The sequence below is a fragment of the Schistocerca serialis genome, chromosome 6 (genome assembly GCF_023864345.2).
Source record: "Schistocerca serialis cubense isolate TAMUIC-IGC-003099 chromosome 6, iqSchSeri2.2, whole genome shotgun sequence".
NCBI lineage: Eukaryota > Metazoa > Arthropoda > Insecta > Orthoptera > Acrididae > Schistocerca > Schistocerca serialis.
In genome coordinates, this window is record NC_064643.1 from 287262947 (window position 1) to 287281189 (window position 18243).

General features: G+C 41.1%; 1 protein-coding gene across 1 annotated transcript in view; it reads right to left on the bottom strand.

The window, feature by feature from the left end:
- Window positions 1–18243, bottom strand: part of LOC126484825 (probable cytochrome P450 6a14) — a 44199-nt gene that overhangs the window by 7946 nt on the left and 18010 nt on the right. The window contains exon 3 of the mRNA XM_050108421.1: window positions 1585–1836. Coding sequence (XP_049964378.1) covers window positions 1585–1836 — 252 coding nt within the window. The remainder of the gene's footprint in view (window positions 1–1584; window positions 1837–18243) is intronic.

Consider the following 18243-nt stretch of genomic DNA (forward strand, 5'->3'; position numbering starts at 1 on the left):
AGAAATGAGATTAAAAACGCTGTTCGTTCTATTTTTACGAAATAAATGTGCATCCACAGTTTCCCAACACACCAGTGTTGCCCAAATTTCTGTTTGTCGAATCACATTCATTACACTGATGGTTCATAATTTCTAAATTGATTTCAGAGATTTTAGTTTATGTTACTCCATTTTATTTAGTGTATCGCCGTTGATTCCATTCTGTTTATCTGAGTAAATTTCATCCAATTAACCAGTAAGAAGCGCTTCTCCCCTTTTTAATACAAGTGAATCAGTTGTAACATTTTGTGCACAAATCAACATTATCTATGACAGGTGTTGATAGACGACTTGTTGCTAATCTATTTGTGCATAACACTCTGAAGATAGTCTCAGTTTTATTCAATCTGTACACTGACTCGGTTGTGAACGAAACAAATGAGAAATTTGGAAAATAAATTAAAGTTCAGGGAGAAGAAATGAACACTTTGCAGTTTGTTGATGGCGTTGTAACTGTTGCAAGGGACTTGGAAGAGAAGATGAACGAAATGGATAACGTCCTGAAAAGTGGTTATGAGATGTACAGTAGCAGAAGTAGAACAAGGGTAATGGAACGTAGTCGAGTTAATTCAGGCAGTGTTGAGAGACTTAGATTAGGCGGCAGAATACCTGATGATGGCCGACTGGCAACAGGAAGAAAATCACTTCTGAAGAAGATAAATTTATAACATCAGGTACATATTTAATTGTTAGAAAGTCTTTTCTGAAGTGTGACCATGTATGGAAGTGAGACATGGACAATAAACAGCGGGCAAGTGCTCTACCATCTGAGCTATCGAAGCACAACTCACGCCCGGTCCTCACAGCTTTACTTCTGCCAGTATCTCGTTGCCCGCGAAAGGCAAAGGTCCCGAGTTCGAGTCTCGGTCGGGCACAGTTTTAATCTGCCAGGAAGTTTCATATCAGCGCACACCCCGCTGCAGAGTGAAAATCTCATTCTGGAAAGATGAGGAGATACTTAATCGAATTGGGGAAGAAAGAAATTTATGGTGGAACCTGACTAAAAGAAAGGATCAGTTAGTAGAATACATGCTGAGACATCAAAGAACCGTCAGATAGGTAATGGAGGAGACTGCGGGTGTATATGATGAGGGATACAGGGATAAAAAATGTTGAGGGAGACAGAGGCTGGAATATAGTGAACAGAATCAGATGAGTGTAGGTAGCAATACTCAGAGACACTCGGAGAGCTGCATCATTATCATACTCATCATCATCAACATCATTAACAACAACAATAGCAGTATTAGTGTTCGAACATTTGGCGTGATTTAGTATTGTAGTTTTTCACAATTACCTCCAGTGCACTAAATATATTTATCTCAGGTACTTACATTTCTGGATGTTTTGGAAAAATCATAGTTGACACTATTTGTCATTTTATTAGGAGTTACATTAAACGTAGTTATCCACCAACGTGTTACACACATGCGTGACTGATCTTTTTCGATACTTTTGTATTTGTTACTCTATATGCAACAACATATTCATATAAATTATGAAAAAAATTAACAAACAATAAAGAAGAAACTTGGAGAAACTCACCAATGCAGATGCGTGGTCCTTCCCCAAAGGGCAGATAGGAAAAGGGATGCCTTGATACCTTCTGCTCGTCGGAAAAGTGTTCCGGGTCGAAATTTTCAGGATTGCGAAAGAACTTTCTGTCATAATGGAGTCCCATAATTGGAATGACCACCTTAGTCCCTTTCTCCAAGACACAGTCATATCTTGACAGTTTATAATCTTGCGCCACCTCGCGATTGAGAACCGGAACGGGCGGGTACATACGAAGGGTTTCTGAAAAAAAGGACGGATGTCAAAAAGATGTCCTAATAACTATTCTATAACGGTGCTCCATGTTAAGTTTTAAATCGTCTCATGGCGACCATAGTTAATTTGTAGACTGAAATTAAATCACAGAAAATATATGATTGCGATAGTCTCACTACAGCAAGGGAAAACTGTTAGTTACTAGTTTGTAGACCATTTGGTATATGACCATTTGGTATATCTGATATAACAAGTTTTTTCTTCTCAACGATCAACAAGGAAATTAACCAAGTGGGACGCTATGAACGAGACAGTGATCGAATTATTCTCCTGAGTATTGAAAATGGGCCAACACCAGCCATTATCGAGCACGTTTTCAAGTCCATATCACACACTGATGATGAGAAAAGAGAGAGAATATATGTGGAAATAGAGCAACTGAGAAAATGGATAAGGGCGATAGAAATTTGATTGTCCTAAGCCAGTGGTCGGCAAACCGCAGCTCGCGAGGCACAACCCTTCGGTGTGTCTCTTCCACAAAATACAAACGTGCGGTGGCATAACAACCTCTTAACGCTGCTGTAACACAATTAAGTTTTTCTCCTTTTAATATTTAAATGGGCAACTTTGAAATGCAGTTGCTAGAATTGAAAAACAAACAATTGCGGAACTCGAAATTTGAATGCCTTTGTACTGATACAGAAACATTTTAGAAAAAAAAGGTGAACTTAGTTCTCCGCACAAGGGATCTGCTTTAGAAGACTTGGAGAAGATTCTTGACAACTGGAATAGTACTCCTGACTCATGTAATCAGTTTCTGTTCTTTTTGTATTCGGGACTACATATTATGCAAACAGTCATTTTGAAGCGTGAACCCTATCAGGAGTAAATTGAGAAATCGTCTTATTGATGAGAACCTGAAATCTTCCCCCAAAATTAAATACAAATTACGAACTTCCTAGGAGATGCAAGGCCACTGTTTACATTAGTGTTTGTCAGTCACTGTCATGATTTAATTTTATGGATGCATTACAGTTTAATTTTATCGATAAATACCGTCGTTATTATGTATTGTGTCAAGATCGATTCAAAGTACCTATAGTTTAACTGAGACTTAAAACATTATACAAAGTTTATTAAATTGTTTTAGGGTGCATTGTGAAGTATTGAGAGAGCTATTTGAGATGGTTTAGACACACAGGGAGGATGAACGAAATGAGACAGACGAAACAAATATACAAGGTGAGTGTAGATGGGGGAGTGAACGGGTCGACCTCAGCGAAAGTACCTCAATGATTGTGGGCGTTTCGAGCAAAACACAACTTGGAGGTCCTCTAATTAAGTTGATAACAATGTACCTGCCTATATAGTTTAGGTTTAAAAAAATTGACTCTAAATAGAAATTTCAGTCGTTGTGCTACTGATATTTGGCTCTGCTGACTAATGAGTTTGTTGACCTCTGTCCTAAGCGACTGTAATGCTACTACAGTGTAGCCGATGCGAAGTAAGGTTGCTAGAGAGTAGGATACTCATCAAAAGCAGTGAGTGAATAAGAAATTCAAATGAAAACCATAAAAGTTCGGAGAGGAACTGTAACTGGTGCTAATATCTCTTTGCAGCATTTCATATTCTCCCTTTATGATCCATATGCATTGTTACAATCACGCAATTCTTCTTAATCTTAACACTATAATGAACTTGCCCACTCTCGTCCCACACGGTAATAACTTGTGTGCCCTTAGATGATTAATAACAACTTGGAAAAAAAACTGTGCACCATATCTTCTAGAAACTATAATAGTTAACTGAGATCCAAAATGTTCTGATAAGTGGTTTAAGGTGCTGTTACAGCAAACCTTGTTGTACTCTGTGGCTGAAAACATGAGTGCATAAGGCACTTTGTGGGAAAACAGTTACAAACCTTCGGTGCTGAATAAATGCACGAATAAAAAAGGCTCTCTCTCTCTGTCTTTGCGGGTGGGCGGGTGGTTGGGTGCGTGTGTGCGCACGTGTATGTAGGACGTAGGATATAGTTGTATGAGATTAGTGTGTACCTAAACAATCTGTAATAGAATCGGCTAATGCAGGTAGCGACGAGTCAGGGTATTCTTGGACACGTAGGCAACTTCTAACGCTGGGACAGGATGATGGCGAAGTAAGAGTTGTGGATTGTTTGGCATCTTTGTTTCTATTTTAGTTTTCCCGTTGTAAAATTGTCATTGCTTCTGTAAAATGCTTTGACTTTTGTGTCCAATGATCATACGTCAGCCTATATTATGAACATATGAGTATGAAGTACAAGTGAATGTCAATAAACAGTTATTATGTACCGAATGATGTCGTAATAAGTAAACAAGGAATGTATACAGGACGTTGCGTAATTCTACAGTGTTTTAGCCTAATTTTTACGAGGCGTAGCTATAAAGCATTAATTATCACCTCAAAAAATTAAGTCACACAATTATTTTTTCCAGTTGTATGCCGACAATACCGGTACGGAGTGAATTCGTCACAACAGAACGCCACTAGAGGAGTCAAAGCAAAATAGTCCCTGCTACTGATGAAGTGGGAATGGGCTGCCTCATTTTGTTCTGTATACTGTAGCGGCGTGGGGATTTCTTTGTTTATCAGGACTGCGGGCGAGGATCTGCAAACAAAACAGTAGCTTCGATTAATAATGTAGCTGTAAGCCTCTGGTCCACTTTTCGGACGTTGTTGTTGTGATCTTCAGTCATGAGACTGGTTTGATGCAGCTCTCCATGCCACTCTATTCTGTGCAAGCTTCTTCATCTCCCAGTACCTACTGCAACCTACATCCTTCTGAATCTGTTCAGTGTATTCATCTCTTGGTCTCCCTCTACGATTTTTACCCTCCACGCTGCCCTTCAATGCTAAATTTGTGACCCCTTGATGCCTCAGAACATATCCTACCAACCGGTCCCTTCTTCTTGTCAAGTTGTGCCACAAACTCCTCTTCTCCCCAATTCTATTCAATACCTCCTCATTAGTTATGTGATCTACCCATCTCATCTTCAGCATTCTTCTGTAGCACCACATTTCGAAAGCTTCTTTTCTCTTCTTGTCCAAACGATTTATCGTCCATGTTTCGCTTCATTACATGGCTACACTCCATACAAATACTTTCAGAAACGATTTCCTGACTCTTAAATCTATACTCGATGTTAACAAATGTCTCTTCTTCAGAAACGCTTTCCTTGCCATTGACAGTCTACATTTTGTATCCTCTCTACTTCGACCATCATCAGTTATTTTGCTCCCCAAATAGCAAAACTCTTTTACTACTTTAAGTGTCTCATTTCCTAATCTAATTCCCTCAGCATCACCCAACTTAATTCGACTACATTCAATTACCTCGTTTTGCATTTGTTAATGTTCATCTTATATCCTCCTTTCAAGACACTGCCCATTCCGTTCAACTGCTCTTCCAGGTCCTTTGCTGTCTCTGAAAGAATTACAATGTCATTGGTGAACCTCAAAGTTTTTATTTCTTCTCCATGGATTTTAATTCCTACTCCGAATTTTTCTTTTGCTTCCTTTACTGCTTGCTCAATATACAGATTGAATAACATCGGGGAGAGGCTACAACCCTGTCTCAATCCCTTCCCAACCACTGCTTCCCTTTCATGCCCCTCCACTCTTATAACTGCCACCTGGTTTCTGTACAAATTGTAAATAGCCTTTCACTCCCTGTATTTTACCCCTGCCACCCTTAGAATTTGAAAGAGAGTATTCCAGTCAACATTGTCAAAAACTTTCTCTAAGTCTACAAATGCTAGAAACGTAGGTTTGCCTTTCCTTAATCTTTCCTCTATGATAAGTCGTAAGGTCAGTATTGCCTCACGTGTTCCAATATTTCTACGGAATCCAAGCTGATCTACCCTGAGGTCAGCTTCTACCAGTTTCTCGGACGTGTCGTACCGTAAACATACCGCACCCATGACGTCAGAAGCACAGGTTGCCTGCATGCAGTACAACGATGTAGCCAGCGGTGAGTCCAGGGGGTCCGGAGCCCCATATCACCCAAATGAAGTTACGCACGATCTAGTCGCCGTTTAGGGAAACTTAAGATGTTTTGATTTTTAGTCATACGACGAAAACGGGATACAAACTATCGATAGTCAGCAAGACCAACCACGGATTTAAACTATCTACACATCCATAGCACTATCGGCTATCGCCCATCCCTATTTTAGCCGAGACCGGTTGTTGTCCTTGCTTGAGCTCAGTTGTTGTTTGTTAATGAACTCAGTTCTTACTTGCAGCTGAATTTAATGTGTTACCGTTAATTGTTTTTTGTGTTGTGTGCTACTGTGATAGTTTATAATTACGGATAAGTTTGTAAGAAGAAAGAAGAGGAAAATCGATTCTGATTCGTCCGCTAGTGTTGTGGTAAGTTAAAAGCACACACACTTCTATAATAGCCTAATTACCTATCTATAGCAGTTTAATGTTAGCACTGGAATTGTTTTTGGAGTCTGGTAGTACTTACACGATTTCCTTTGTTGTTATTGTTTTCGTTTGTTCCCTTGTTGTATTTTTGTGAAGGCACAATGAGACGGAACAAAATTTTGTGGATAGAATGCGACAGATTATTACCAGATTCGATGAACTGACAGCGAACGACGGAGCGAACGAAATTATTCTACAGGAGGCAAAACGCAGGATCCTACATGTATTCCTAACAAGAGTGACACCCGATATGTTAAGAAGGATGCGGGCAAAATGCTCAAAGGACCTGGTTGCCGCCAGCAGGATGGCCACAGGACTCGAAGGGAGAGGTATAGTAACAAGAGTGTGGACAGAAGGAATGTCTTTTCTGCTGATGTGATGTGTTATCGATGTTGGCGTTCAGGTCACATGCAGAGTGTTGCCAATCACAGCGAAAAAAGTGTGGAGTTGTCAGGCACTGAAAACAGGTCTGTAGGAATAAAGGGTATATATCGAGTGACAGAGTAAGAATAACCGATGGTTAAACACCAACAGTAGCTCCAAAACCGCCAGATGACGTTCCCAGTAAGATTTATGCAGGTACAGAGTATTGCTTAATGGAAGTAATAGATGGTAGAGAGCACAGTTTATTATTAGATAAAGAGGCCCACATGCCTGTGGTGAACTGGGACCTCTTGGTCACATGAATGAGGGGTAATGCTGTATAGTCGCTAGATTCAGCGATGTCAAGTGTTTAGGTTGGAGCAAAAAAGTTCCAGGAAATTATGGAAGTTTGTTTAATGTAAGTGAACGGTACTGTGCATTCAGTCAGCGACTAGTGGCTGTCACTCTGATGATATAAATTTGTCACAAGGATTTTCATTTGCCAATTTAGGTGTTGGAGGCAAGGATGACATAAATTGCTCAAGTTAGGACGTTAGCCATAAGCAAACCGCAGAAATAAGTGCATTACACGTGAAAGTGGAAAATTTGGAAGGGGCGGAGAGAGTACCAATGAAGAAGCTATTGTTAGCATTTGAGGACTTACTTAATCCTCCTGGTCCATTACCAGTAACTTCAGTATTGCAGACCAGTATTCCAACCAGAGATAAATCACCTGGTCCCAGAAGCAATATAGAGAATCTTATCACTTAAAACCAATTATGGAAGAATTCATTAACCAAACATTGAACAATGGCATCGTTGAGGAAAGTATTAATCCATGGAGTGCAACTGTCGTCATCGCTGCAGGAAAATTCTCAGATGGGACAAAGAAACAGAGATTCTACTTTAACTACCGCTATTTGAATAGTAGGGCAGTTACAGATGCATTTGGGATTAAGAATATTATGGAAGCCCCAGATAACTTGGAACAGTGTAGATACTAGTTCACAGTAGATATGAAAAGTGGATATCATCAATTAGAAGTAGTGCCAGAGGGCCAATCAAAAACTAAATTTAGAGTTCCTTGATGTTATTACCAGTATTGGCAAATGCTGTTTTATTTTTAAAATGTACCATCCGTATTTCAACAGCTGTTGGATAGGGTTTTGAGCAGCTGAAACCGAGACAGTGTATGATGTACCTCAATGATACTGTAGTAGCTGTAAAAGATTGGGAAGTATATGTGCAATAGCTGAAGGTTTTTTTAGGGGTTACATTTTGCATACCTTGCCCTAAGCATCAAACAGTGCCTTTCTGCATAAAAAGAATTACTTAGGACATATGATTAGCCGAGATCGATTAAAAACATATCTGAGATAGATGCATGTGGTACAAATTATACCCATACCAGCGAGGAGTAAGAAATTATAGGCTTTTTGGGACTAGCTAATTACTGTACGAAATTTGTAATGGGTTTTGCGGATATTTCGGAGCCACTCAATCATTTGTTGAAGAAGGGCATAAGTTCCAATGGACAGCAGAATGTCAAGAAGTGTTTGAAAAACTGAGAGAATTATTAACAGCTAGTGTTGTGTTAATCTACCTGGATCATGAAAATGAATTTATTTAATCATGCAATGCAAGCAACAATGCTGTAGGTTATGTCTTAAGTCAGGAAGAGCAGGGCAAGGAGCATCCAGTTGCTTACACTTCAAGACAACTGAACAAAGCTGAGAAAAATTACTCTTACACTGAGAAGGAGGCGTTAAGCTTGACAAATAGCATAACATTCTTGCAGTGTTATTTGTATGGTAAGAAATTTGAGGAACTGACAGATCATCCGTCATTGAAGTTCTGTTAAGTTTGAAGTATCCATCAAATAGATTTACACTATGGGCATTAAAACGCAGTAAGTTTGACTTCTAGGTGATTAACAAACCCAGTAGGAAGCATGGTAATGAAGATGGGCTTAGTAGAAAAATTTCTGTAGTATCAGCACTGGGTCATAACCTTATGAAATGGTAGAGAGCACAAGCTGCTGACGCAGACTGCAAACGTTTCAAAACACAATCACAGTTCATGGAAGGTGTTATGTAGGACAATTAGACAGGAGTACATGTTCATTGCCTGCCCCTTTGCGAGAGGAAGTAGTGAGGGAAGCAAACAAACTAGACATGAGGATCATACAACCTCAGATCAGAGAGTAGATGAACATTATTGATGGAGAACACTAAAGTAAGATGTAGATAAGTACGTGAAAAACTATGTGCCATGTGCACATTAACAGATTCAAGTCATTAGCAGCTACTACAGAGACTGTCAGAGGCAACTAAACCTATTGAGATGATATGAAAGGATATTTTAGTACCTTTTAGCCGAACATCAGTGGAGAACTGTTGTATGCTATTACAGATCTTTTCTCTTGCTATATTGCAAATATTGCTATTCCAAACCAGCAGATGGACGCAGTAGCACGCGCAGTGGTAAATAATTAGTTTTTAAAGTTGAGTATTCTGGAGATCAGGGCAACAACTTCACATCATAGCTGATGAAGCAGTTATTAAGCATTTTCAGATTCAGAATGAGCCCACTACGGTCGCAGGTTCGAATCCTGCCTCGGGCATGGCTGTGTGTGATGTCCTTAGGTTAGTTAGTTTCAGTAGTTCCACGTTCTAGGGGACTGATGACCTCAGATGTTAAGTCCCATAGTGCTCAGAGTCATTTGAACCATTTTTGTCCTATCACAGTTCCTTGGGGTACACCGGAAATCACCTTTACATCTGTCGATTTTGTTCCGTTAAGAGCGACGTGTTGAGTTCTGTCTGCAAGGAAGTCTTGAATCAAGTCGCAAATCTTTTCCGATACTCGATAAGCTCGTATTTTTTTCTCTAAACGACAGTGCGGGACGGTGTCAAGTGCCTTATTGAAATCAAGGAACCCGGCATCTAATCTAATCTAACCTGAGCGCCGTTGTTCACGGAGCTGTGGACCTCATGGAGGAACAGAGCGAACTGAGTTTCGCAGGATCTCTGTTTGCGGAATCCATGTTGATTTTTATTCAAAAGATCTTTGGTCTCCAAGAACGTCATAATTCTTGAGCTCAAAGCATGTTCCATAATTCTACAACAGACTGACGACAATATAAGTCTATAATTGTGTGCATCTGCGTACGGCCCTCCTTAAAAACGGGAATGACCTGCGCTTTCTTCCAGTGGCTAGGTACCCTACGTTGTTCAAGTTGTCTACGATAAATTACTGCTAGAAGGGGAGCAACTTCGTTCGCATAATCTTTGTAGAATCTTACAGATAGCTTATGTGGTACTGACGCCTTTCTACTACTAAGTGTTTGTAGTTGTTTTTCTATTCCGCGATCGGTTATCTCATTATCTGCCATTTCGACGTTCGTACGACGATTGAAAGGCGTGACCGTGTTAAATTTTCGACGGTGAAATAATTTCGGAAGTCCGAATTCAGTATTTCAGCCTTCTCTCTGTTAACTTCCATTTCCTTGCCAGTATTGTCGCTGAGTGAATGAATAGATGATTTTGACCCACTTACTGATTTTACATACGACCAAAACCTTTTAGGGATTTAACTCAGGCCGGTTGACATAGTTTTACTTTCAAAGCCATTGAACGTTTCTCTCATTGCTCTCCCTACGCTCATTTTCGCTTCGTTCAGCTTTTGTTTGTCAGCTAAGTTCTTACTTCTCTTGAATCTGAGATGGAGTTCCCTTTGGTCATGCAGCAGTTTTCTAACACGGGTGTTAAACCATGGTGGGTCTTTCCCATCCCTTAAGGCCTTACGCGGAACATATTTGTGTAGTGCATACTGCACGATTCCTTTGATTTTTTCCATTTGTTTTCCACATTTTCGTTCTCATCACTGAATATTTGACACTGACTGCTCAGATACTCTGAAAACTGTATCCCTTCACTCTTTCTAAGCAAAAGTATCTTCCTAGCTGTCTTAAAATCTTTTGTCAGACCCATTGTCATAGATGCTATCACAGCCTTATGATCACTCATACGTTCTCCTGCGTTAACTGATTTGATAAGTTCATATCTGTTTGTTGCCAGGAGGTTTAAGACGTTACCGTCACGAACTGGTCCCCTAACTATGCTCAAAGTAATTTTCGGACAAGACATCCAGAATAGTGTCGCAGCAATCCCTGTCTCTGGCACCAGTTTTGATAGCATGATACTCCCAGTCTATAAACGGCAACCTCAAGTCATCCCCAATTACAACGGCATGGTCAGGAAAATTACTAACGATATTTTTCAAGTTCTGTCTGAAGCGCTCTACCACTAGAGCTTCTGACCCAGGCCGTCTATAAAGCATCCGATTACGATTTTTGACCAACCTTCCATACTTAACTTCACACATAATTCACGATCGGAATCCCTGATAACCTTACTAGATTTTATCGAATTCTTTACTGTAATAAACACAGCGGCACCATTTGCGGGCCGGCCGCGGTGGCCGAGCGGTTCTAGGCGCTTCAGTCCGGAACCGCGCGACTGCTACGGTCGCAGGTTCGAATCCTGTCTCGGGCATGGATGTCTGTGCTGTCCTTAGGTGAGTTAGGTTTAAGTAGTTCTAAGTTCTGGGGACTGATAACCTCAGATGTTAAGTCCCATGGTGCTCAGAGCCATTTTTGAACCACTGGCGGCTAACCTATCCTTACGACAAATATTCCAATATGAACTTAATATTTCGTTGTCATTAACGTCTTGTTTCAACCAGCTTTCTGTTCCTAATACTATCTGTGCATTGTAACCTTCAGAAAGCTATACTAATTCTTGGAATTTTCCTTGGCTGCTCTTGCGGTTTACTAAAATTATATTAAGCTTTTCTATCTGCGATCTGCGACGACAAACGTTCTCTGTGGATATTGTGGCTAATTTATCAGGCAAATCGTCTTTGATCCTAGGGAGGTTTCTCTAACTTAAAAAAGCCTCATGTGCACGCTCTATATACTCCGTACCCTAGTAGCCGCTTCCTGCGTGTAGTGCACATATAAAGGGGAACACTGTACCCGATAGTGGAGGTGCAGAAATTCGCGTCCGATACCGTCGCAGAGCCGTCTGAGCCTCTGGTTTAGACCTTCCACTCTGCTCCAAACCAGAGGACCGCAATCAACACTGGGTACGATGCTACAAATAGACAGCTTAGCCTCCAGCCCATGTGGGATGTTAGTTGCCTTCACCAAATCAGCCATCCGCCGAAAGGAACCGAGGATGCCCTCAGAACCCAAGCGGCAGGTATCATTCGTGCTGACATGTGCCACTATGTGTAGTCGGTTGCACCCTGTGTGCGCTCGACAGCCGCCGGCAGGGCCTCTTCCACATCACGGACGAGACCCCGGCAAACACATTTTTTTTCTTTTTTTGGGTCATCAGTCTTCTGACTGATTTGATACGGTCCGCCACGAATTCCTCTCCTGTGCAAACCTGTTCATCTCAGAGTAGCACTTGCAACCTATGTCCTCTTTTTATCTGTCTTCCTCTACAGTTTTTTCCGTCTATCGCGCCCTCTAGTATCAGGGAAGTCATTCCCTCCTGTCTTAACAGATGTCCTATCATCCTTCTCCTTATCAGTGTTTTCCACATATTCCGTTCCTCTCCGATTCTGCACAGAACCTCCTCATTCCTTACCTTATCAGTCTACCTAATTTTCGACTTTCATCTGTAGCACCACATCTCAAAAGCTTCGATTATCTTCTGTTCCGGTTTTCCCACAGTCCATGTTTCACTACCATCCAATGTTGTAGTCCAGACGTAAATTCTCAGAAATTTCTTCCTCAAATTAAGGCCGATACTTGATGTTAGTAGACTTCTCTTAGACAGGAATGCCCTTTTTGCCACTGCCACTCTGCTTTTGATGTCCTCTTTGCTCCTTCCGTTGCTCGTTAGTTTACTGCCTAGGTAGCTGAATTCCTTAATTTCATCTACTTCGTGACCATCGATCCTGATATTAAGTTTCTCGCTGTTCTCATTTCTACTAATTCTCATTACCTTTGTCTTTCTTCGATTTACTCTCAATCCATACTCTGTACTCATTTAACTGTCCATTTCATTCAGCAGATCATGTAATTATTCTTTACTTTCACTCAGGATAGCAATGTCATCAGCGAATCGTATCACTGATATCCTTTCATCTTGAATGTTAATTCCACTCCTGAACCTTTCTTTTATTTCCGTCATTGCTTCCTCGGTGTACAGATCGAACAGTAGGGGCGAAAGACTACATCTTTGTCTTACACCCTTTTTAAAACGAGCACTTCGTTCTTGGTCGTCCACTCTTATTATTCCCCCTTGGCTGTTGTACATATTGTATATGACCCGCCTCTCCCTATAGCTTACCCCTATTTTCCTCAGAATTTCGAACATCTTGCACCATTTTAAATTGTCGAACACTTTTTCCAGGTCGACAAATCGTATGAACGTGTCTTGATTTTTCTTTAGTCTTGCTTCCATTATTAACCGTAACGTCAGAATTGCCTCTCTCGTGCCTTTGCCTTTTCTAAAGCCAAACTCATCGTCATCTAGCGCATCCTCAATTTTCTTTTCCGTTCTTCTGTATATTATTCTTGTCAGCAACTTGGATGCATGAGCTCCTAAGCTGATTATACGATATTTCTCGCACTTGTCAGCTCTTGTCGTCTTCGGAATTGTGTGTATGATGTTTTTCCGAAAGTCAGATAGTACGTCGCCAGACTCATACGTTCTACACACCAACGTGAATAGTCGTCTTGTTGCCACCTTCCCCAACGATTTTAGATATTCCGATGGAATGTTGTCTATCGCTTCTGCCTTATTTGATCTTAAGTCCTCCAAAGCTCTTTGAAATTCTGATTCTAATACCGGGTACCATATCTCTTCTAAATCGACTCCTGCTTCTTCTTCAATCACATCAGACAAATCTTCCCCCTCATAGAGGGTTTCAATGTATTCTTTCCACCTGTCCGCTCTCTCGTCTGCATTTAACAGTGGAATTCCCGTTGCACTCTTAATCTTGTCACCCTTGCTTTTAAAGTCGGCGAAGGTTGTTTTGACTTTCCTGTATGCTGAGTCAGTCCTACCGACAATCATTTCTTTATCGATTTCTTCATATTTTTCAGGCAGCCATTTCGTCTTAGCTTCCCTGCACTTCCTATTTATTTCGTTCCTCAGCGACTTGTCTTTCTGTATTCCTGAGCCGGCCGGTGTGGCCGTGCGGTTCTAAGAGCGTCAGTTTGGAACCGCGTGACCGCTACGGTCGCAGGTTCGAATCCTGCCTCGGGCATGGATGTGTGTGATATCCTTAGGTTAGTTAGGTTTAAGTAGTTCTAAGTTCTAGGGGACTGATGACCTCAGTAGTTAAGTCCCATAGTGCTCAGAGCCGTTTGAACCATTTTTTTTTTTTTTTTTTTTTTTGTATTCCTGAGACTCCCGGAACATTTTTGTACTTCCTCCGTTCATCGATCAATTGAAGTATTTCTTCTGTTACCCATGGTTTCTTTGCAGTTATCTTCTTTCTACCTCTGTTCTCCTTCACAAGTTCTGTTTTTCCCTTTTTAGGGATGTCCATTCCTCTTCAACTGTACTGCCTACTGAGCTGTATTGCTGTATCTGCAGCCTTAGAGAACTTCAAGCGTATCACGTCATTCCTTAGTACTTCCGTATCCCACTTCTTTGCGTATTGATTCTTTTTGACTAATGACTTGAACTTCAGCCTACTCTTCATCACTACTATATTGTGATCTGAGTCTATATCTGCTCCTGGGTACGCCTTACAATCCAGTATCTGATTTCGGAATCTGTGTCTGACCATGATGTAATCTAACTGAAATCTTACCGTACCACCCGACCCTCCTCCTCTTGTGATTTTTGAACAGTGTATTAGCTATTACTAGCTGAAATTTATTACAGAACTCAATTAATCTTTTCCTCTCTCATTCCTTGTCGCAAGCCCATAGTCTCCTGTAACCTTTTCTTCTGCTCCTTCCCCTACAACTGCATTCCAATCCCCCAAGACTGTTACATTTTCATCCCCCTTACATACTGTGTTACCCTTTCAATATCCTCATACACTTTCTCTATCTGTTCATCTTCAGGTTGCGACGTCGGCATGTATACCTGAACTATCGTAGTCGGTGTTGGTTTGCTGTGAATTCTGATAAGAACGACCCTGTTACCGAACTGTTCACAGTAACACACTCTCATGAATCCTACTCCCGTTTACCAATCTCTGCTGCTGCTGATATTACCCTATACTCATCTGACCAGAAATCCTTGTCTTCTTTCCACTTCACTTCACTGACCCCTACTACATCTAGATTGAACCTTTGCATTTCGCTTTTCAGATTTTCTAATTGACCTACCACGTTCAAGCTTCTGACACTCCACGCCCCGACTCGTAGAATGTTATTACTTCGTTGATTATTCGATCTTTCTCTCATGGTTACCTCCCCCTTGGGAGTCCCCTCCCGGAGATCCGAATGGGGGACTATTCCGGAATCTTTTGCTAAAGGAGAGAGCATCATGACACTTCTTCAGTTACAGGCCACATGTTCTGTGAATACACGTTACGTGTCTTTAATGCAGTGATTTCCACTGCCTTCTGCATCGTCATGCCGTTGATCTTTGTTGGTTCTTCCGCCTTCACGGGCAGTTTCCCACTCCTCGGACAAGAGTGCCCTGAACCTCTGTCTGCTCCTCCGCCCTCTTTAACAAGGCCGTTGGCAGGATGAGGGTGACTTCTTATGCCGGAAGTCTTCGGCTGCCAATACTGATTATTAATCCAAATTTAAGCAGCGGCGGGATTCGAACCTGGGTCCGAAGACGTTTTGATTATGAATCAAAGACGCTACCTCAAAACCACGGCTGCACTCCGAGTACATATTGGCATTCTTCCCGCCTTGCAGGCTCTTTCCCTGAACGGCTTCATCACCCGCCTAACGTTGGATCTCCCAGTGACAAGCATTCCCATTCTCTGCACTTGTCCGGACTGGGCAGGAAAATCGTCCGCTGGACCAACATGAGAGGCACCCCGTGCTGACTCAGAGTTATCATCAACACTGGGTAACACCTCGTGCCTGTTACTAAGGCGAAGGGAGCCAGCTGCGCGGTCTGTTCCCTCTTTCACCTTCCACCCAGTGCCACAAGAACCCACTACTGTCTGCCACCTACTCTCGAGTATGGACGGATCGGTCAGATGTCGTGTATCAGAGGATGCAGCGACACCCGTGTCACCAGGGCATTCCAACGGCACAGAGGTGTAACAGCTCTCGTGTCTCGTCACTAAGAGCTCAGATGTCGCCGCAACACCGAGCATTAGCCAGAAGCAAGGCGACGGTAGCCGACGCTGCTTCCACCTGTTTACGGACAGCAGCCAATTCTCCATGTGTCTGCTCACAACAAGCACAGTCGCTAGCCATATAGTAGTGTGTAAAAATAGTTATAAGATTTCAAATGGCGCTATTGAGTTTTGAACATACGCAAAATATAACGAAGAGAATAAGGAAACACTAAAAACTGCTCTGCAGGTTTCTCACTATGCCCAGAGACGGAAACCTCTTAAACAAAGATGAATTTCTCTACTGAAGTGGATGTATCTACAGTTATCTGTTACGAGAAACTCTGCTTACCCGAAAGTTACTGCGTGAGATAAGTATGCAAACTAGAATGCACTGGTCTAAACTACATACTATGTAACAGTACGAGATTTGAACTTCGTGGCGTGGCGTGGCGGTCTGACGGGGGGAAAGTTACATTAGGAAGCCGCCTTACACAAGGACACGCACCAAGATTTACGCAAAAACAAACACTTACAGTAATTTCCTAACCACTAGAGTACAAAGTAAAGTACACAAGTATAGTTCACTTCTTTGCAGAAGCACGTGAAAAAAAAAACTAAAACTAAACTAAATTACTGTGCGTCAGGCGACTGCCGCTCTGTTATCGCCGCTGGTGCATCTGCTCGGCTCGGCGCTTGCCGGTGCACGCCACATGGTCTTTCTGAACGTACTAACAGCATCACGATGGATGCTCTTGAAAAACAATGTAACTTTTAGTCCATTAGGTAAAAAGTCGATTATATCTGCTGCGTTTAACACCACGCTGAATTTGTCTTTTCATATGTTCAAAAATTTCCGTACCCGACTTCTTTACCCATAATTCAATAGTGAATGTAATGCCAAGAAAAAATAATTTCTACTTTTGTAATCAGGCGAGATGGAAATTCTGGACTGAGTTACTTTAAAACGTGGAACTTTTGAGCGTAATAAGATTAATTCCACCTTGTTGTAGGCGACAGGGTAATAAAACGTCAAAAACGATTAGGAAGATTTTGCGGGGAAAACAAAAAAAAATTATGTAACACGCAACCATTGTTACAATAAAACTCTCAAACGATGCGAGATGAGGAGTAATGTATATGTTTATTTTAAGCTGGATAATAATACATGATAAGTATTAGTTTTTGAAAGAAATTTAACTCAAAACGTTCCTTAAAGACAGCATAACATCCAATAAAAACTCTACATCTGCACCAGCACTGCACCAGCCGCTTAACAGTGTATGGCAGAGCGTACTTCTTGTACCTCTAACTGATCCCCCCTTCTTTGTTCCATTTGTGAATGGCGCTTGGGATGAATTATTGTCGGTAAACCTACGTATTAGCTTTAATTTTTCGAATTTTGTCGAAGTGATCATTTCGCGAGACACATGTAGATGAAAGTAATATATTGCCCGGCTCTTCTCAGAAAGTTAACGTCTTATGCTTTAATTGTAACACTTCTGACGATTCATTCCACAACACTGCTACTAGGCACATGGTACATCAGTTCTGATCTGCAGTACCACCTGGATATAAGATTGTGGAATCACCAAATCCGCCCACTTACATGCCATTCACAATTAAGTATATCAATCACAGATGAAAAAGCAAATTTTGTGGATTTCGATGATGAAGAAATAATTGTTCGATATAAAGTAAGGAAATGTAATGGGAATATTACGCCTGAAGAGAAGAAAACGAATTACAAGAAGAACAACAACAACCAAGTGAAAAATATGTTAACTCTCTCAATTGATAAACACTATCATCACTAGCACACACAGTGCTGTATATACTAACATCATTCTTGTGAGCTCTCATCCGAAATTGTGGTGAGTCAAGAATACTTGAATCATATTGGATGTTCCACAGTTTCGCGTAAGGAGGATGTAATATCACCCAATTAACAGCTACCGTTTTCAATTTTTTTGATGACATTGCCTATGATAAGAAAGATCATATGAAGGGCATTATCATATTAATTTTGATGCGTATCTTGATATTTAATAGAGTAAAAGAAGGGCAAAGACATCACGGAAATGTCTTATGGTATAAATTGAGATGCTTGCTTTTAATTAATTCAGACGCTAATTGAGCTGTATTTGTGAACAACAGCAACATGCTTCACAATTTCATTGAATGTCAGATTAGTCTTAAAAGTTATGCGTTGAAGTCTTGATGAAACGTCTGCAAAAAGCTGTCTTTGCTGCAAAAGTGGGAAGCTGAAATAGAGTCTGTACTGAAATAAGCATTTAAACAGATTTCTCAACCCTAAAGACA